This window comes from Glandiceps talaboti, chromosome 8 (assembly GCF_964340395.1).
Source record: "Glandiceps talaboti chromosome 8, keGlaTala1.1, whole genome shotgun sequence".
Classification (NCBI taxonomy): Eukaryota; Metazoa; Hemichordata; class Enteropneusta; family Spengelidae; genus Glandiceps; species Glandiceps talaboti.
In genome coordinates this window covers 20756873-20780122 of record NC_135556.1, presented here as the reverse complement: position 1 = coordinate 20780122, position 23250 = coordinate 20756873, and the positions used below count along the sequence as shown (strand labels likewise).

General features: G+C 35.7%; 1 protein-coding gene across 1 annotated transcript in view; it reads left to right on the top strand.

Moving 5' to 3' along the window:
- Positions 1-23250, top strand: part of LOC144439518 (exosome complex exonuclease RRP44-like) — a 51964-nt gene that overhangs the window by 2749 nt on the left and 25965 nt on the right. The window contains 16 exon segments of the mRNA XM_078128813.1: positions 1082-1221; positions 1934-2107; positions 2675-2836; positions 3236-3355; positions 4052-4189; positions 4511-4657; positions 5134-5250; positions 5794-5895; positions 6493-6642; positions 6820-6947; positions 7330-7416; positions 7986-8142; positions 8837-9057; positions 9367-9457; positions 9693-9770; positions 10473-10625. Of these exon segments, the coding sequence (XP_077984939.1) occupies positions 1082-1221; positions 1934-2107; positions 2675-2836; positions 3236-3355; positions 4052-4189; positions 4511-4657; positions 5134-5250; positions 5794-5895; positions 6493-6642; positions 6820-6947; positions 7330-7416; positions 7986-8142; positions 8837-9057; positions 9367-9457; positions 9693-9770; positions 10473-10625 (2165 nt within the window).

Genomic DNA, 23250 nt, shown 5'->3' with positions numbered 1-23250 from the left:
GTATTGAATCACCTTTTGGTAAATATATTTATGCAGCTGCTTACAGAAATGTAATATGGTCCAACCAAATCAAATTGATTTTTGGAAAATCAGCACCGCAATGCAGTCAAGATTGTAACCTGTAGCTATATGGATACAATCAACCCCTAAGTAATATCTGTAATGTCTGATTATTGGTATTTAAAAAAAAATTTCAGTGAATATATTGTTGGTCGTCTGAACCAAAAATAATACTCCAGTTCGTTGCGTCAGTGCAGAAAGGTCATATCTGCTATGCAGTTGTATAGGCAGGTATGACCTTACTGCTCTGACTCAACGAGTTACAGTTAGTGCAACTTTAAAGGGGCAAGTCAGACATCAGTGGATTTAGTTTATTTCAAGGAGATTGTGGATTACATGTATATATAGGGGTTATTGTATTGTTTCAAGTATGTTACTGTAAGCAACACCTCAAAATAATCTTCAGTCTTGCCACTTAGAAATTCTTCTAACTAGACAAATGTCCATTTCTGTAGCAGGAATGATCTATTTGTATGTACATGTGTATAGAAGGAGATGTTTTGTTTCAGATTATCAGAATATATTCATCATTGTTGTTGTGGAGTCATGATGGTCGAATGGTTAGACTCTAAGTTAGTGTCACTGCATTTGAATCTGCAGGTTGTGGGTTTGAGCATAGACCCTCCACCAACCAGTGTGGAGGGTCTGTGGTTTGAGAATTGCCACTGTCATTTCATTTGTTTCTGAATGGCTAATATTCTTGGGCAAGATTTGAATTACGATTGTGCCTCAGTCAATTCAGCTGTATAATTGGAGACCTGGTAGGATAGAAGTTGCAATGTGAATGCTTCAATCCTATGTGCTATAATAATAGAGGCTGTAATGAATATGTATTCCCCCCCCCCCCAGAATTTAGTAAGTGTAAAGGGCTGTTGTGCCATTATAGGTCTGTACCAGTGGTATATCAAAAAACTAAAATAACATAACTATTTTGAGTATTTGAACCAGATTTTTTGAACCCCCCCCCCCCCCCCCCTCCCCGATTTACTGATGAGAACACCAAAGTTAACTTAAATACCACAACGCCATCATGACTTTAAACTTATCCACTGAATTTGTATTGTTACTACAGTTCATGAGTACATCAAGTCATTAGTAGCTAAACCAGCGTTGGCTGACCGGTTGGCACAGCTTGCACAGGAAGAAAACAAATATGAAATGGTGAGTATACATGTTGAACCTCATCTAATATCCATATACACATTGAATTCTGCCTTGTAGTGGGGATGATAAAAATCATCTTATAGAGTGAAAGGTATACACATGCAGTTTTTGTACAATTTTGATGGCAATGACAATATATGGGTACACTCAAAAAACATCATTGAATTTTTCATTAAATTTGCCTAAATGTGATGCGGCAGATTTCATTATTACTATTCCGCAGTCCTTTTTGTAAGTTGAATAATATATTAAGTAAGCCCTTGTGTGAAACAAAATAATGTCGATAAATCTGATTTATAGATCTTGACTGTGACTCTTAAATATTGATTAAGTGGGAAGTTATGATGGCTAGATGGTTAGACTCAGAGTTGTCAGCTTTGAATTCCCAGGTTGTCAGTATAAACCTCACCACTGCCGTTTGTTTCTGAATGGCTAAAGTCTTCATGCAAGATTTGAACTGCAATATTGCACTCCATTCATCCCAGCTGTATAATTGGGTACCTGGTAGGATCATGGTTGCTCTGTGAAGGATTAAATCTCATGTGCTAAAAAAGGCTCCAATAGATTGTATGGTTACTAGGGAATGAAGGAAATATAAAGGGCTGTTGTGCCATAATAGGTCTATATGATAGATAGGAATGGTAAAGTGTTTTGAGCAGAGTGGAAATTAGTTTAGTTTATAACTGGTATACCAAACCTTCCCTTGCAGACAAATGAAGACATCAAAGTTAAAGGCTCTCATAAAATTTCATTCCCTGAACATCTGCCACTTACACAAATCCAGAGTGGAATAAAGTCTAAAAAATACCTCCAAGGGACGTTACATGCCAGCAGAGAAAATTATAAAGAAGCCAATGTCAGCGTACATGGAGAAGAAGATATGGTGAGAATGATGAATATTACTTGATTGAAGTCTTTACTTGATAGGATTATGTAATGTTGCTGTGTTTTGATGCGTTTCTTGAGCCAATTCACCTTTTCCCACCACTTTCCACAAAGGAAATGAAATTTCCACTTTTTTTGACCATTTTCTAAATATTTTCTGCAGTGATGTGATTTGAATCAGACTGCATAAAAACTCAACAGTTTTATGTGTAAAAAGTCCCATGTACCTCAAATTACATGAATGTACAATTATTTTTTTACAAGAATGAATGTTCATGGATTTTGTGAAAAATGTTTTGACATGGAGTAGGAATTTTCATTTCACTATTTTTTTTTTTAAATTTAATGTTAATTGAGTATGCATATGTTGTTTAAACAGAACTTCTGCTTGTAGTGTTTTCTGCTACACTTTTACTCACTTCACTCCTGAAATTATGGTCACAGAGAACACTGCATGATGTACTTGCATTAATTCGTGCAAATACCCTGCGGAAGTGACATTGGCACTTGCTCACCATAGGATTCTGTTTCTGACTAAATTGATGATTTACTTTCCCACTACAAGGTGTTCATCAAAGGGTTGGCAAACCTCAATAGAGCAGTGCATGATGATGTGGTTGCCATAGAGATGTTGCCTAGGAAACAATGGACCCTTCCTTCGTCTATGATACTCGCAGATGAAACACAAAATGCTGATGATGAAGATGAAATTATTGATGATGATGAGGTTGGTGATGACAGTAGATAGAAGTGTAGTTGAAGAACAGACTTTACAGTGACAAGAATAGATAAGACTTGATAAGACAGGCACAAAGATGAAACTAAAACTATTATTGTGGCATGTAACAGATTAAAAAAATGGATGTTAAATGAGATGTCAGTTTCTTTCACTTTCACTTATCAGTACTGAGCTAGTATCGATCTGAACTAAGGAATGAGTGATGTGTGAGTCTATAAAGAAACTTTCGTTAAATTTCAGTCCAAACTTTTGCCAAGAATTATGACTAAGAGTGAGTCAATAATGTTTACCGGGTACTACTGGTATTCCCTATTGGTACCTAAGGATTAAGGCTCTGTTTTAAATTTGAGGAAATGTTACAGGGTTGTCTATAATTTTCACCTGTAGGAGACGGAGTCTAAAACTATCAAAGGAATGAAACCACTTCCCACTGCCAAGGTTGTTGGCATCATAAAGAGAAACTGGCGACCTTACTGTGGTATTTTACAGGTATCAACTTTGTCAGGGGTAAGACTTGTCTTTTTAATTTAATATCAGATTTTACTGTACAGAAATGGCACAGTGTGGGACAAATTGACACTTGGCATGCATGTATTGACTTAGTGTAAGGGTGGCCATACTTAATTCTATGTACCTCATGACCCAACCAACCCTATATTTCTTCAATCTGGCCACACACAAAAAATGATGCCCTCTATGGCAGGATGAGAAAAAATCACAACATCACTGATTGTCATGAGAACCCCACTAATGTGCATCTGAGCTCAAATTATCGTTTTTTGCAGAAATTCAGGAAATTTGATAAAACAAATTTTGGTTCAAAGTTTCTCATTTCTAAGTCATTCAAACTGTTAAAGTATGATTATGAAATGAAAGTATTACCAACATGTACTCCAATGTTTACTTTTCTAAAAAAAATTGTTTTATTTTTAACTGACCGACTGACCCATCATTCTTAAACTGTTATGATGAAAAGCATAGAATGAAGTATTGGTGTCCTAATACATTCAATGTATTTACTTATCAGAACTAATTTTGATGTTTACTGTCGACTGATAAGTCATCTCTTAATAGTACCATCCAATAGTATTTCAAAGGCCCACTACTAATAAACTGTACTGTCGTCCAGATTGAAACAAACTCTGTGAATTAAAAGCTACAATTGAAGTGAGTATGATGATTGACATTGTATGTATTTACCAGGGGACAAGACATCTATTTATACCAGCTGAGAAGAGGATACCCAAAATCAGAATAGAGACCAGACAAGCAGACACATTAAAAGGACAAAGAATTATTGTCAGTATTGATTCATGGCCAAGAAATTCCAGATATCCTCAGGTATACCGTAGTAAATTGTCATATTTAGCAGAGTGATGGTTATAGTAGTACGTAGATGTTGTGTGATTCTGACAGAAATAATGAACACTGCCACCATAGTTAACGTTCTGTAGCTAAACTTGTTATCAGTGCCCTCTAGAGTTGTACTTGTAAAGTATGAGTTCCTGTTGATGTGATATATAAATTGAAAGATGTTCAATTTTCATATAAAATGAGAATTCTTAAATTTGTCTGAAAAAAAACAAAAAACGTTGGAGTGCTTTTACAAACGGTAAATACCCAGTTGAAATTATCATGCTGTTACCGTATATTCGATTTCAGGGCCATTTTGTTAAAAATCTAGGACCAGTTGGTGACAAAGATACAGAAAATGAAGTCCTTCTTCTTGAACATGATGTCCCACACCAGAGCTTCTCAACAGCTGTCCTCAGCTTCCTTCCTAGAATGCCTTGGTGTATTACAGAAGAGGTAAGGTAGACATGTGACTGTAACATGCATGATCAAATGACAGACTAGCCACACAATTTATAGTCATATTTAAATAAAGGTGCAATATCCATGTAAACTGTGGCTTTGCTAAGTATAGTTATTTTTCTCAGGACAGTTGGACGGATGGGAGGGGGAATAGTGTTGTAATTTGCTCTATCAGTAAGAGAGTTTTTTTGTATTGAACAGTAGCAAATTATACAAGATATTTTTACCACTGTTCTTCTCTAAAATAATGACCAAACATTTGAAACTGGTATATAATATTACTGGATCCCACCGCACCCCTAATATTACTGGATCAACTCAAATCCCAAATCCCCACCACCACCACCACCACCACCACCACCACCACCACCACCACACCACTGCCTCCCAGGTAAGACTTCATGAAATACAATAAAACCTGTGCTGTCAGTGTTTGACACACATTGTTTTTTTATTTGATTTCATACCAGGATGTAGAATGCCGTGAAGATCTCCGTCACCTATCTATCTGTAGTGTTGATCCACCAGGCTGTACAGATATAGATGATGCATTACATTGTAGACAGTTAGACAATGGAAATCTAGAAGTAAGTACATAAACTTAACTGCCATTAGTGAACCAGAGTTCTGTAGCTTTTATTTGTCATGCTAGTGGTACAAACTAAACATAAACACATGCAAAGTGGTTTGGAATGTGAGTTACATTGTATGGTAAATATGGTCAGAAATTACAAGAGGGTTTACACCTTGGTGCTCCTTGGTACTTCTTTCAGGAAGAACAATGAATAAATTTCATGAATACAGTATGGCTGAGCATACATTTCTAAAAGGAATACATTGTATATACCAGTAATGTGTGCCAAGTTTTCTTGAAAACTGCAGTCAGTCCAACCACAATGATTAGCCAATTTGAACTTGAGAATAGTGAAATTTAGTTTGATAAAAAAAAAAGTCCTCTAGTCTATGTTAAAACCTAAAACCAATGTTTTTACCTTACATGGAAGGTGTTCTTTAGGGTAAAAAGGTGTGTCTGAGTTTTACAAGTAGGCAGTGGTGAATGACAATGTTTTCCATTATGTTGACCATTCCTCATTGACAGTGTCTATCTATGTACCACCTTTCATTGCCAGGTTGGTGTACATATAGCCGACGTAACACACTTCATCAGACCAGGTAATGCATTAGATGCTGAGGCTGCTAACAGAGGAACTACTGTATACTTAGTGGACAAGGTGAGTATGATGTTTGTAACTACATGTATAAGACAAGGTGAAATCAAGTAATAATGCATTATTTCACCAAAGTGCATGAAAACTTTGCCCTTCTAGTACAGTATGCAGTCACATAGAAGAAACTAAAATGCAGAAATAATGTAATATGTTTTGACAGTGAAGGTCTTGTTTTAAGAGAAAAAATTTGATCGAGATTGTACATTCAGACATTTTGGAACATTTTTTTTCAGAAGATTTGATTATTGGAAAGGGGATGGGGGGGGGGGGGGTGTCTTTTTAGCTGAACAACAAATTGTATTAAATTGATTGACTTAGTACTTCAAATGTCAAGCTATACCTCATGAGGGTGTGTGTGTGTGCATGTGTGTGTGTGTGTGTGTGTGTGTGTGTGTGTGTGTGTGTGTGTGTGTGTGTGTGTGTGTGTGTGTGTGTGTGTGTGTGTGTGTGATATTCTAGCAACTTTAGCACATGTCAGTAAATGGGGATTTATGAGCAATTTACATAATACCATATAGTGGCTTTTCTTACTCCAGTGATGCATTAAATGTACCTGCCAAACTCAGATGTGATAACTTTGTATGTCTTTCCGCTTTTCAGAGAATTGACATGGTACCAGAATTACTCAGTTCTAATTTGTGCTCTTTACGTGGTAATGAAGAACGATTTGCCTTCTCCTGTATTTGGGAAGTGAACCACAATGCTGACTTGATAACTACAAGATTTACCAAGAGTATAATCAAATCTAGAGTAAGTTTTACAAATCCTATCCAGTGTCTACTCACAGTATGCAATATACTATACACAAGCCAGGTTGTACATGTTCTAACAGACAGGATTTATTTTCTGGTTGACTCATGCCACGACAATGCATGCATACTCAAATAATTTCTGATTATTTCTCATTTACTACAATCCAATGTGTAGGCGGCCTTGACCTATGAACTAGCCCAGCTGAGAATAGATGACCCCACCATGAATGATGAGGTCACTCTAGGACTTCGTCAACTCAATAAACTAGCCAAGATATTAAAGAAAGGCAGAATTGACAAAGGGTAAGCCATACATTTACTTACAATGAAATACATATAGAATTGTCTTGGATAAAGTTGTGTGTTAGCCCTGATCTGAAAGCTTAATCCACTTTTGATTGAATCTAAGTTTCTGTACCTTGTAAATTCACTATGTTTGATACAATATTGGATGCTAAATGTTGGTTTCATTCACTTTCACATATCACTATGTACGGGCATTGATCAGAACTTAGTCAGAAATTATGTAATCTATATAGTTCTTGTTCGGCAACTTCCATAATAAGAGTGTTTACCATTTTATAACAATGCAAGCAGTCGACAACACATTAAACAAAAATTGTAATTTCAAAAGTAAACTTTCCATTGATTCTTGTACTAAAGTTGACTAATTATGTTTTACCAGGGCATTAACACTGGCATCTACAGAAGTAAGATTCAGTATGGACAGTGAGACACATGATCCAATAGATGTAGAAACCAAACAACTCAGGTGAGTAAAATACAAATATCAGGATGACACTTTGTACTTCCTTGTTTCACACCACAATGATGGTTCAGTTGGTTGAAGATATATTTGTATATGTACATTAGAAAAATGTCTCAATGGTATGAGAAAGTATTACTAGTATGTCAAATGACAAATTTACTGAGAGAGAGAGAGAGAGAGAGAGAGAGAGAGAGAGAGAGAGAGAGAGAGAGAGAGAGAGAGAGAGAGAGAGAGAGAGAGAGAGAGAGAGAGAGAGAGAGAGAGAGAGAGAGAGAGACAGACAGACAGACAGACAGACAGACAGACAGACAGACAGACAGACAGACAGACAGACAGAGACAGAGAGACAGACAGGGAGAGACAAACACAGGCAGACAGACAGACAGGCAGAGAGACAGAAGACAGACAGGGAGACAGACAGATAGACAAAGATAGGGAAGGAGATACATGAAGAAAGACAGACTGAGTGACAGAGAGGGGGATACAGACTTTCATCTGTTTTGATAGCATGTTTGAAGTTTAGAAACTTAAGATAACTTCCTTTTTGTGAAAATTCTTTTATTTGACAATAGGGAAACCAATTCTATGGTTGAAGAGTTCATGTTGCTGGCTAATATCTCAGTTGCTAAAAAGATAAAAGAAGTCTTTCCACAGTGTGCTTTATTAAGAAGACATCCAGCCCCACCACTGTCAAATTATGAACCACTCGTAAAAGCTGGGGATTCAAAGGTAAGTTGATACAAAACTTTTGAAATCTGCAGGAGATGGAAAAAGTATGGTAAAATTTGCAAAGAATTTCATATCTTGTAGTTGTACCATGGTAAGGAACCCAAATAAAATACAGGTAGATTTTAATATCTTGTCACCGTTATCAAAAACAGTGCATGTCTTCATTTTACAAGTACACATACATGTATGTAGTAATCAAAAGTTGACCAAATCTGGACTACCTCATTTGTACTTGTGTTACTCTTTACATTGGAGCTAGGGAAACCCGATGCAATGATTGAACACCCTAAGTTGACGGTTTAGATGTACCTGTGCTTTTACATGTTTGATACCACAGTGCCCCTGACAACCAATCAATGTTACCTGGTTTGTGTGTGAATGTCAGTGTGTATGTGAAAATAAGAGATGGGGATGCAGTTGTATATCGAATAACATCAATTCATCTCTACAAAAGGAGCCGTGGTGTTAGTAGGATGTACAACTCAGTGCCCATGTCTTGTTGTATATCTTTACATGTACAGTTCAGAGGCTGAATAAACATATCATTGCAACCAAATTGTGTAAGCTGATAGTTGATATACCATTGTTGTAACAAACTATCAAATTAAAGCATCACCATTTTGTGAGCTATTCTTACAACACTAGAAATTTGATGTGAACTTTATTGCCACTTTTGTTGTCTTTTTCTTGACAGGATGTGAAAATATCTACAGACACAAACAAAGACTTGGCAATCTCCTTAGAGGAGGCTGAGCTACCAGGCCAACCATACTTCAATACTCTACTGCGAATGTTAGCAACACGTTGCATGATGCAGGCAGTGTATTTTTGTAGTGGCACCCTGCCAGAGGAGGAGTTCTACCATTATGGTTTAGCTACTCCCATTTATACCCATTTCACATCACCCATTAGAAGGTAACTCTATTTCTACTCCATTTAGACCCATTTCACATCACCCATTAAAAGGTAACTATATTTCTACCCCCCCCCCCCCCCCCCCCCCCCATTTATACCCTTTTCACATCACCCATTAGAAGGTAACCATATTTCTGCTCCCATGCAAAGGATTTGGGTTTTTTTGATAGACAAGAGCAAATTGGAATCATGATTGCAAACTTTCAACCTGTTGTAGGTGATTTTTTGTGTAAAATATCTTCTGTTGTACGTGTCTGACTGTTCATTTCCAGACTGTATATTTCCTCCAATTCTACTTCTTCCCTCTAGGTATTCTGATGTGATAGTGCATAGACTATTAGCCGTAGCCATAGGTGCTGATCCGTCATATGCAGATTTACTGGAGAAACACAAAGCACAGGTTTGTCTCATATTTATAATACCCAACTTACTTGGTATTGGACATTTCAAAATGATGAATATGTACATTTTCGAGTGTTTTCTCTCCATTTTACCAAAATCTTTCATTTCAATCACTATTCAATTCACAATTCACTAAAATGCCACCATTTCTGATATCATCACAAAAAGAAGAAAAGACAACAAAGATGGCAGTATGCAAATTATTCACAAATTGATAATTTCTTATGTTTCAGTCCTTGTGCAACAATCTCAATTACCGTCACAAGATGGCGCAGTATGCTGGGAGAGCATCAGTGGCACTACATACGCAGGTACGTTAGATTTGCCTAACTAAGTACATAGCAGAGTTAGGCATTTTGCAGATCAACTGGTCAGGCTGTGGCAGAGTTAGGCAAAACCTTTGAAACAGTATCCTCTTGAATGAAGACAGTGTATGAGTCATCATTTCCTGTCAAATGTACAGCATTAAAATTTGATCATGTCTACTGAATGATTTAATTCTCTTTGATAGTCTCTCGTTATTTTGATGCATTTTTGATTGCCATTAATTGATCTGTCCTCAGGAAAAAAGGTGTCTTAGAAATTTATTATTTTTGTCAATCATGTTCAGCAATTCCAGCCCTAAAGGAATGCTGCATTACACTAATTATGAATTCATGCATTTGAGATTTACGGAGCCATTGTTAGCATTATTTCATGATTCATTTTGTACATTTGTCTCTTTGCTCTCAATAAAAAAATCATGATTTCTCATAATACAGAAAATCTAATCTTTCTAATTTGCTGAATATAAAAATACTATTTTTAAAATGCATGATATGTTGTGTTGAATAAAAACAGCTGATAAAACTCCCCATAAAAACTGAATGAAGTACAGATGACATAATACATTCCCTACTATAAGAATTGTAACCCAGTTCCATCCACCCTCATCAGTCTGCTCTTTGAGTGTTAAGGGCAATGAGGGCGCTTTTTCTCAAATTCATGTAATTTTTTGACATTTTTATTTCTAGCTATTCTTCAAGGATAGATCTGTGGATGAGGAAGGCTTTGTTTTATTCGTACGTAAAAATGCCCTACAAATCCTTATTCCCAAGTTTGGTCTGGAGGGTACACTATTCCTGAAAGATAACAAAGGCAACAGTTTGTTCACTTTTAATGAGGAGGTGAGTACTATCCAATCATTGTCTGTTCTGAATGTCACATGATAAAAGGTGACCAATCATTGTGGCTGTATTGCAACCATGTCCTTTGATAGTGTGCTAACATCGTTTTGGTCAAGACTATGATGTTCACACATACCCCCATCCTCCAACATTATGCAGATACACATATGGACACACATAAACATGCAAGCATACATGCATAGACATGTGAAGACACACATTTTCACATGTGCCTGCATACACACACACACAAACGCACGCACGCACGCACGCACGCCACACACACACACACACACACACACAAACACGCACACACGCACACACGCACACACACACACACACACACACACACACACACACACACACACACACACACACACACACTAAGAGTTGGACTGATATTTGTCTACACAAATCAAAACTGCAATGAAACATACGCTTATCAAAATACCAGTAGTCCAGCTGTGAAATGATAAATAATAATATGTAGAAATGTACACGGGTCACATTGCAGTGGATTAATATGAACAGATGTAGCTAATAGTTGAACCACTTAAATAAATCATGATATAATACCAGTAGTGTAATCTGTATAGAATTAACAGTGTGCAACTAGCACTAAGTGTGTTTAACCTGTTAATTTCCCAGTGCATACAACTATATAATTGGAGGTGTAATGTCATATATCTTAATACAAGATGTAAGGTGTGGCGTCAGATTACTGAATGTTGTAGATACACTCCAGCTGTAATGTTGATTATTGCCATGTTGGGGAAAATATATAAGAAAGGGATTTGTTTTAATACGGTCAAGTAAAATTGTTATGATAACAAGTTACAATCACAGTTTGTATCACCACTGTACCACCAAGGTTATAATAACAATTCAGTTTTTCAGGTTAGAATCTAAACCGGTGGACTGATTGTACTATATAGGGAGAGAGGGGAATGTAGAACAGTGGACTGACTATACACTGATACACATTTGCATTCAAGCTATTGAGTTAGCTTACAATGTAGAACAGTGGACTGACTATACACTAGATACACATTTGTGTTCAAGCTCGGGAGTTTGTAGAACAGTGGACTAGCTATACATCTGTGTTCCAACTAGGGATCGGAGTTTGGCATGGTGTTAGGTTAGGGATGGAAAGTCCCCAGCAGAAACATAGGATTTGTGTTGTTTGGAATGAATGAGCACCGTTTATGTGTTCCTTTTTGTAAAATGTCATTTCATGTGTAAATGTAATCATTGGCCTTGTAACAACAAATGATGAGGCACCTAGAAATTCCTTAGATATTAACTCAAAATTAGGGATATTCAAATATGATGGTCTGAGTTCCTTGTTGTAACATGATCAGTTATTTTTACTTGCCACCTGCAACAAAAACACAGACAATGCTACACTGTAAACTATAGACTTTGAACTTCAGAGGAAAACAAACACACAATTGTATGTTATGCCATTTTTTGTAGATTTAACAGAAATATGGAATGTGGTTGTGTTTGTACAAATAATAAGAACAGCAAGGACACATTGAGAGAGTTAACAAATATTATAATGTAGAAGATAGATCGATAACACAGCTGTACTATGAATACCAGATATCAAAATAATATCACCTTATTATATACAATATAGTATTTTTAGGTTGTATTATTGATTGTTTAGTATTGTATTGTCATCAGTAACTTTAACCCCCAAGGCCATGCTAGGTAGTTTTACAATGATTCATTCTCCCCAAGGGTCCATGTGTAATTTCACAAATATTTTTACAGCATTCTTTTGTGTCATAATATATTATGTTTGATCCACTTGAGTTAAATGAAGCTCTCCTTGAAGTACATACATCATAACTTCATAATGTGAAATGTTTATCTGCTAATTTTGTGAGTTTGAGATTGTCTGCAGTATTGACAGTTTATAGACATTAATGAGAGAGAGAGAGAGAGAGAGAGAGAGAGAGAGAGAGAGAGAGAGAGAGAGAGAGAGAGAGAGAGAGAGAGAGAGAGAGAGAGAGAGAGAGAGAGAGAGAGAGAGAGAGAGAGAGAGAGAGAGAGAGAGAGAGAGAGAGAGAGAGAGAGAGAGAGAGAGAGAGGGGGGAGGGAGGGAGGGAGGGAGGGAGGGAGGGGAGAGAGAGAGAGAGAGAGAGAGAGAGAGAGAGAGAGAGAGAGAGAGAGAGAGAGAGAGAAAGAGAAAGAGAGAGAATGATTCACTCAGACAAAAGTAAGTGTAAAGGTCATTTTTTATTGGCAATGTTCTTTACATAGTTTGGTTGGTCTGTCATGTTCTTGTGGATAGTCAACAAATTTCAAGTATAGTGTTGAGTACTTTTAGTCCCTTCACTAATATTAAATCTAGTATCAAGAACTCAAAGTCATCTTTAGATTGCATCATTTAGAAACATTTCTTTCAAGATAAGTCACTTTTGAACTGAAATTTGACATTTGATTTAGAAAGAGAAATATTTGTATGGCTCCTTTTCAAAAATAATTTGAGTTTTGATAAACATTTTGACATTGATCTACAAAAGGAGATTATTTGTACAGTTCATGTGACATCCAAAATTGATGTGAGATTTGCCAAAAATTTGCTCAAAAACAAGAAATTTTGGTCAAATTGTAGTGATGAGAAAATTCCTGGCAGCAAAGAGGTTAATAATAGAATAACAATTACAAGAATAGTTGTATTATAATGCGTGGTTAGCCTTGTTTTACTCGTGAATGACAGAGGGTGATTACATTTTTTAAAATAACAATTGTAATATTTTTTGCTGGTTCAGTTACACGTATGTTAAATTAACTAGCCTGCATGGTTTCTGTTTTGGGGTTACTCCTTGTGTACATAGTTGCCCAAAATATCCATATATGTATATATATGTACAATAACTAAACTTTTCTTTTTGTGTAAATCAATATTTCATACATTTCAATTATTGCTAGCTTTTCAATCAGAGTGTCCGCGATTTTGTTGGTGGTAGATTTCATGAAATTTGGTATCCATTGTACTCCACTAACTGAAATTTGATGCAACTCTGTCGTACCGACAGAACACAATGCAGTCTCAAATATAGACATTACCCAAATTGAGGACAGTGTCGCTGACTTGTTGAAAGTTACCTCCCATCATGAAATGGTCAACAAGTCTATAAAAACTGAATGCTTAATTTTGTATTGTTTTATGACCAGTCCAATTCCCACATAAATTAGAAACTACACTCTGTGCATATGAAACCTAATTGCCATTGTCACACCCCCAGATGACCTCTGATGACCTTTCACCTTGAGACAGAAGGAAGGTCGTTGAAGAATCCAACCTTACACATGTTACCCATTCATTTTATGTTCAACAGATATCTGTATGTGTGATCTTTTGATGAAAGAAAAACAACATTTCAAATTAATGACAGAGTTGATATTCCACTTTCCAAGGTTTTGTTAGTGGTACATTTATCCCTTCACATAGTGTACATGTACCTGCTGCTGTTTTGTTACTATAGAATAATATATACATGTTTTGTGTGTCACAGCTGCTGTGATCAATATATTGTTACAAATTTATGAACCAAGAGTATTAAAAGATGTATTATGCTGATAAGGTGTAGAAGTATGAATTTATACCATTTATGTGCACACCTATTTAGGTCATTTTGTATTTTAGAAAAAAAAAATAGTTCTGTAAAAACTACTGGAGAATATACTGTTGGGGTTTTCAAACAAAAAAGTGAAAAATTCATTCAAATGAATTTTGTGTGGATAGAGTATAGCACATATGAGTGTGTCTTAGTAAGAATTCATGATAGGAAGTGTGAAATTTTGCAGAGTTCATTGCACCATAGACCCTACACCAAATTTTGTGTAGGGTCTATGATTGCTCCTACTCCTCACCCATAACAAACTTAAAGCTCTACATGCCTCTATGCTCTATTAATCCTCTGTTTGCATATGTGTTTTTACTAGCGAAACAAGATGCCAGATCCTCCATCTTTTCCATGTGTCCACACCTTTACTTCAAGGCTTAGAAATCAAATACCATGCAGTGATACCACTTCTGAATTATAAATGATTTTGACCTTTTACTCTCATTATTTTAATGACTTTTTTCCAGATTGAATGAAATTACAGTGTAATGACAGAGATATGGCAATGTCTATAATTTATTTCCTTTATAATTATGTATGAGTCATCATGGTTAAACAACTTGAAACCTGCAAATCCTCTGTCAAGCCTTGCCACAGTTCTTTCTGATAATGTCTAAAGTCCTTGGCTTAGATTTGAACCACAATTGTGCCACAGTCAACTCAGCTGTATAATTGGGAACCTGGTAGGATAGAAATTACAATGTGAATGCTTTAATCCTATGCACTTACAGAGGCTGTAATGGATTGTATGCTCCCCAGGGAGTTGGGGGCATGTAAAGGGTCATCGTAGTTATAAGCCTGCATCAGGAGTAATAATTGTAAAACATCTTGAGCACAGTGTGGAAAAGTGCTATATAAAAACTAATATTCTTAATATTTATTATTAGCCCATGAAAATTGTTAAAGTGTATGTATCCATGTCTTCAAACCAATGCATTATTGCCATGTATTTCAATTTCATTGGTTCCTCTGTGATGGTTAATATTCCATGATTGGCTTTTCCCAAACAGCTGCACCAAACTTCCCAGGAAAACAGGTGACCAACTAATCAAAAACTTCCCAGCAAAACAGGTGTTATCAACCAATCAACAATTCCCCAACAAAATAGGTGTACCAACTAGTCGAAGTTATCCATCTTAAAAAATTAAAACTGTCTGATATCACTGTCTGATATCACTCCCTAATCATTAGAAATTATAACCAAGATGTCCCTTTTAAACAAGATGTCTCCCTACATGCTTTCAGGCAAAATTTATGATACAAAATAACTAAATCTTAATTAATTGCAGATTTTGCAAACATAATTGCAGTTGTCAAACAATGTACAAAATTAATTCAACATTAAAATCAAGAAATAGATTGATATATGGACTGTAATACATTACAGTGGTGAGAGATAGACTTATGGAATACCTACTTATAAAGTCAGCTAAAGTTAAAGAAGTCATATTTCAAAAATGGAATGACAAATTAATTAAATGTCCATTCAAGATTGTTTAATAGCAGTCTTTAGTCACCAGGCTAGACATTGATAAATTCATATATTCAAATACTCATTTTTCATAGATCAGTAGAATATTTTGCCGCTGACAAAACCAAAATAATCAGAGTGCTCTGTCATTATTCACCATTGAATAAGTACTTACTAAAAATGGTTGATGAATATTCATGAGGGATATCAGATTGAGACAATCTCATTGGTTGTAGTGTTCTGCTGCAAGCAAAAATCTTACCAATAGTGCTACATTTTATCATGTGGTTCAAATGTAGTGCTATTAAAATAAGATTGTTGAGCCAGACGACATATTGTTTTATGTTTCATAATTGTATTTGATCAAATTGATGGATACACTTATTATAGATGGCTTTTGTGTGTTGTACCATTACTGCAAGTAGGCGATTACTTTTATTGTTGTTGATGAGTAATACTTCTTCATGTAAGTGTCTGAACATAGCACCTCTAAAGGTTTACAAAGACATAAAAATATCAGGGAGTTCATTTTCAAAGTAATTTAAAGTGTGTGATGAGGGGTGGGGGGGGGGAGCTCCTGTGTAATGGCTAGGTTGTACAATGTATATGTCTGACAGACTCAATGAATAAAAAGTCAACAGTCTTTCTATATGTCAGTCATACTAAAATAAATTCAACCTCAGTGAAAAATAGTATATTGCTAATAAATGTTGACAGTGAGTAATAGAATAACCCCCAAGTGTAACGAATAACATGTTTCTGAATCTGAGTCTTCTAAGTTCTATAATATAATACTTTCATTACAATGATCTCTCAATAGTCTTTAGTATCATGTAAAAATTCCCCTTGGCCTTCTGGACAAAACTATATATCTCACACACAAAGTAGTCACTGTTTGTATTCCCCCATTTGTTAAACAATGTACCTCCATGCAACTTCTTTCCCCTAATTTCTAATAAAATAAATATTTATGGCGCATCATTAATCAGGAACTCATTACCTGTTTTTATGTCAATGATGTGCCATAGAGGGCACTGTTTATTCTGAAATGTCTATTAATTTAAATCATGTCAAGTATATACATCATACATGTAGCTCTCTGAAACTAAAAATTCCTTGATTAGTCACTCAGAACTCATACTGGCCAACACTGCATTTTTATTAAACACTGTACCCATGCTCAGCATTTTCTTATAAAAGAATCCTTGCTAAGCAGTAATACATTAGATGAAGGCCTATTTTGGTGAAATAAGACACGCACACATGTAATCAACTTCAGTAATAACATGATAACTCAGCTTGCCTTTCCGCATCTTTAAGAAGCTTTTTTTAAAGTAATAGTGAAGACAAACAGCATGATCATCTAATGCATTTCTATAGCCTTGAATAGTGTCTGCTGGATTACACGTTGTCATGGTAACAGCATATTTCATGAGTTGACCGTCAGTTTAATAAACTGGATTAACATGTGATTCAGGCAATTATTGACTATTTTGTTCTAAAATGCGGAATGCATAACGTTGTTATAAAAATGAAGTAGTAAATGTAATTGTGTTGATATGCACACACACACAATAGTTCATGTTAAATGCAAGGTAGGACATCACGCACTGCTAAAGAGAGGCACTGCTAAAGAGAGTCGTGAATAATATAATATCATTTAAGAACAAAGTGAAATAAAAAGCAAAATTGGATAAACATATGCAAAACCCCATGCTGTGTGAGTGCCAGTGTGGGTACTCGGGGTATTGTGTTCGTGTTTGCCGTGTTTTCTGCAGCACTTTCACTCACTATGCTCCAGAAAGTACTACTGCAGAGAACACTGCAAGCACTTGTGCAAATATATCCCAAGTACACCACACTTGCATTTGTGCATGTTTTGTTTTTTTGTAAAACTGGAATGTGTTATTATTTTTGGTTACTACGTGAATATATTTCAACCTAGTCTAGAGGCTAGTCATGGCTTCTAAAATTTTCTTGCATTGGGATGAAGAGAAATTGTGAGATTCAAAGTCACAGATTAAACCCCTAGACTAATTTCAACTGAGATTTCCTAATACTTGAAGTGGACTATCACTGTATCACAGGCAGTGATTTGTGTTACACAAACCATCTGCTGGGAATACACCGATAAAATAGACAGTATCCGTTTCATGTTTGTATAATTAACATATAATCAGACTTTAATTAAGATGATGAATTTTACTGTAATTAATTTGATAGCAGTGAAATGATTAAGCAGTTAAATGCAGGAAATACAGAATGGAATGTTGGTAGATTTGGGAAGTGGACATTATGCAGTAAGGCAGGGTAGACAGGAAGCATTACTGAATACAAGCATTTGACCCTATGACTTGTAATCACTGGTTATTGATGTTGTGTCTGGTCTTCGCATAGTACTATCTTTGTCATGCCTGCAGTAAAGCTATCAACCCAGACTTTCAAGTGGCTCCAGTTTTTCGACAAGTCAAGATGCTGCAATTGTGTCTATGGGTTTCTAATTAATATCCATTCAAGCTAACGTCCTGCACTGTCAGTGTATTTCTATAAATAGGAAACTAGAATGTATAGATAAAAAAAGTAATTATCGTCAGTGTCGCATTTCTTGCATAAAAGGAAACATCATTTTATGAATAGAATACAGATAATTGCAAAGGTTGATGAAATAAAAATTTGATATGTACAAAATTTCCCCCTGAATCTCTATTTTGATGTATAGTCATTATTAACAAGGCTGTCACTCTGTTGGTTAAGTAATAACAGGCCTTTATATAATACATACTGATTAGTATAGTACAAACTGTGCATTACTGTCAAATAGAGTCTGATAAAGCCTGCAGATGCTGTGAAAGCCCAGCTGGCATGGCTGTCAAGTGTCTACATCCTTTTTCTCCTTCACTTTTTGTTGTAAACTTGAAGACGGAATTACACTGGGTCCATTATTTTCAATGAATCATGCAATTATGCTATATTTGGTCAGTAAATTTCAAAACTGAAATTGTCGGTGCTCTTTTGAGAACAAGGTTTTTTTTTCAGTCTGATTTTGTCACTGCAAATATGGTATGTTGTTTTACTGTCATAATTTCAAAAGGAGTTTGTTGAATGTCAATGCCATATACATTGTATGTACATATGTATGTATGTATAATGTATGTATGTATGTATGTATTATGTATGTATGTATGTATGTATGTATGTATGTATGTATGTATGTATGTACCGGTATGTATGTACCGGTATGTATGTATGTATGTATGTATGTATGTATGTATGTATGTATGTATGTATGGCAAATTGTCCCAGAGTTTTAAAAATAGCCCCCCCCCCCCCCCCCCCCCCCCATGCTATACTGGTAGTGTTTGTAATAATAGTCCAATTGTCAACTAAGATCACTGTATGTTGTGAGTATACATTCATTGATATATGAATGAACTAGTGATATGACCTTTAATTTGACACCAATTAAGGCCAGGGATTCCTCACTTCCATAAGTGTTATTTTATCACTAGGGCCATACAGATTGTTCTTTTGTTCTGGACCAACTATTTCAATAGCTCTGCCAAACAAGTGTTGGACACACCTAAATTTTAATCCCTGATCTGAATGTGGTCATTTTTACATACTAAGTAGAATTTAATCATAATCTGATGTAGGCCTTGAAAAATGTAGTTTTTGGGGGCTACAGTCTTCATATTGGTCAGGCCACATACAATACTATTTATTTTGACTACAAAGTCAGCACATGATTGAAATATGAAACTACAAAAACAGAGATTTATTTATTCTGTCATATCAGAAGGTTTCGGTTAGATGAGTCATATTCTGACTCAAGGAGGAGGTATGGTTACATCATTGTATCAGTATGTTGACCCCCTGACCCCTGCTGCCCTCCCCAGGATGTACATGTATACAAGTATCAGTCTGTCCTCTGACATCTTCATATGATGTCATCCTACCGTGAGCACAGTGTGTACCTTTACAGTAAGGCTTTGAATGGAATAAACTGATGTACAGATTACGAACACAGGAAGCCAACCCACATGATGTTTGTGATGATAGATGTAGTCTGTTACCAAGTGGTCCATATGTGTAGGAAGTTATGCAAAGATTAACCCAGGCATTTTTTAATACTTCCTAAACGGCACCATCTATGTTCAATTTTCCAGGGGGTTTAATATACGAATATCTTCTTTGAAACAGTATAGTCAGATTTGTTTGCACCAGATCTGCCATTGTGCTGTTGACCACAGTTCCTCTATCACCCATAGGTGTACAACTCGGGTATGCAGTCTCAGGACAAGCAGTGACCATGTCCTCATTCAAAACACACTCAGTTGGAAATCTTGTACTCATTGAAGAGTTTGGCCACCAAGTGTCTTGATTATAGCTAATCAAAGATATCAGTAAAATTAAAATAAATATATTTTTTCACAAAAACTTTTTGACATTTACTTTAAATAATATTACATCTTAGGACAGCTAGAATGAGTTTGAAAGGTGACATCATTTGATATTAATATTTTACCCAATAACAATAACAAGTATTGTCATGTAAAAAACCAACACTAAGTTTTGAGAGTATAATGATACCAGAGATATAATGTTAACACTATGACATGTCCCTTGGGGTACACTGAAGTAAGATAATATAGAGTATAGACTCTAAGATATGGTGACAGTAAGTCTGTCCATACTACAAAATCTGATCCAGATCCAATTTGATTTACATGTCCATAATTGTAGTTAATGTGTATATAATACGAATTAACTGATCCAGATCGAAGCCTACTCTGGGTGGTGGTTTTGATCCGGATCAAAGTAATTCGAATCAGATCGCGATCAGTTAGGCCTGGTGTGGACAGGCACATACTCCAGTGAATTAGTTTGATAATAAGTAATTTGAATCGAATCTGGTAATGTGTAGACAGGTACTCTAATGTAATTCAAATTGAATCCATCTTTCAAATATTTTATTGTTGACGGAAAGTGGATTCGATGTGGATTAAAGTGATCTGGATCAGTCTAATTCAGAATGGATCCGGATCAGATATGGACAGGGCTATTGTTCAGCCCAAAATCAGTCTTCTCTTAACATGCTATAGTTGCTGTACTGGCTGATTACATGTAAAGACATAGCACAACAAGTCATATCTTACAGACTATATAGATTACAGACTCATAAAGGAACACAGTGATGGAATAAAATAATATTACCACCACTAAAATATTACAATGAAAAGATAAAAATATGTCAAAGATCTTTAGTCCTTGGAAAACAATTGTGGAATGGTGATAAATGTCTATTATGAAACCATATATTGTTGTTATATGGGATAATAGCACGATATATTTTAGTTGACTCTAAATCACATGCTTAAAGGTACATAATCCAAGGCCAAGAAGTATAGAAATACAGTTAATTTCTCTTCTCTCTGAAGGCCTGTGGAGGAATTCGTAATCTGCCTTTTCTACAAGAGGTTGGGGAGGGAGGGGGAGGTGAGGGGATGTTATATTCCAGCCTTGAGACTATCTGTTGAGACATTTATTATTTCAACAGTGCGTCAATGATTTATTTGTTTGTTCATAAAACTGTTGACCTCTCAGACAGGAAGCACAAATCCCTAGCAACCCGATACAAGTCTGTCAAATCGTTAGCAGCACAGCACATGTTTGGCTATAGCCCCAAGGATAAAGCAGAACGTGTGGAGCATCGCCTGTGTTTTACAGTCTGGTAAGTCCCTTGCCAGACTTCAGCTCTGAAAAACTCATTGTTGAAAACTTGGTAGTGTATTACCAGGAGACATCTACCAGGAAAAGCTAAAGGTAATCCCAGACTACCATTTGTGATGATTTTAACATCAGTCTACATGTTCATAGATCAGTGTTAATGCTAAAGCTGGTGCCATTAAAGAACTACTAGGTAAAATGTACCTAAGAACCCCAGCCAAACAAAGTTATGGTACAGTCTATATGGAAATACATGCAAGTTACCTGTCAATGACCTTTCCCTTTCTTATACTGAGGTTTTTGAACTTAAGCAAAAATGCTACGTGTGCACGCCACAAAACTCGTAAAATTAAGTGGAAAAATAAAAACTTTTAAAATTGTAAAAAAAAATCTAAAAAACTTTTAAAATTATAAAACTTGTTGAATTATGTATCTTGATATAAATCAGTTTCATTTGATTTCAGTTTTGGGATAATCATAGTTTCCATCAGTGTCAATGTCATCCCTATTTCAATGGTTTTATTTTTGTGTCATCTATTTTTTAGTAACTTTTGTGTCCTCCTTGTTTCTATGGTTACTGACCTTTATGTTATCTCTGTCTGTATAATTATTATCCCGTATGTGTGCTTAGTCTAGCAAAGGTTACTGACTTCTACTAGTCATACCCACCCACCATTGATAATACTGTCAGGTGACAGCTAGAAATTCAATACACCAAATGTTTGTCTATGATGTGATGTTGGTGTGCAGTGGTGTAACATGACAAAAGCAATGTTGTTGTAAATTTCAACAGGTTTTCTCATTTCTGAGTGCTTGTATCACCTCCTTATGGGTTTCCTATCAACAAGACAAAGGTTGCATACATTCATGTTTCAAGTGCATGTACAGCTGTTCTATAGAATTTCAGCTCAGCTTGTGATATTTCTGAAGGTGATGTGTAGTATACATTTAAAAAAAATCACACCATGTTGTACTGTGTTATATTACATTGCCACTACCTGCACATCCAATCTTGCCGTACTTGTTTCACATTACCCATCGAGTTGGTCTAAAAATCTCAATTTTAGTAGGACAATCGATACGTGGTGATGAACACCATAGCAATTATAATGGCCTCTATAGTATCACAGGAAATTCATGAAATAAATCATTCTTTAAAACAATCTGGTTGTGATTTCATAAGCCTATAACAGCAAGTATGGTTTAATTATCAATATTATCAGTGAACACCTCCTAGGCACTCCTGCTTAGTGGATGGCAGCTTATAACATCATACAAAGACAGACAGACTCCTTCTACCAGGCCTTGATTAAAGCCTATGGAGAAATTTTTGAAGGTGTTCTTTTGTACATCACACATTATAAACTCCATTCATATAGTATATATCAGCAAAGTGTTATTATAATATATATAGTTATTGCAACCTGTAATTATGCCATGGTAGTTCCTGGGGTTGGGGGTAGGGAGGAGGCGAGGGCATTTACACAGTAACCTAATTTGCCATTATTATTATTGTCTGATTTGAATATACAAATTGAAGCTCTACCAACTGTTTATGTCATGGCAGTCTGTCTAGTGTATTCACTTGATCTAATTATTAGTATAATTACAGGTTGATGGAGACCCATGATAAGAAAACAACCTGTAACTTTTTAAGTTGGCAAATGATCCAATAACATAATTTGATAAAAATGTGACATTATAGTATAACCCATTCACAGCAGTGTTATTTTGCCCTGTACATGTATATTGACAATTTTGATCTGTAATCAGGTAGGTCGATGGG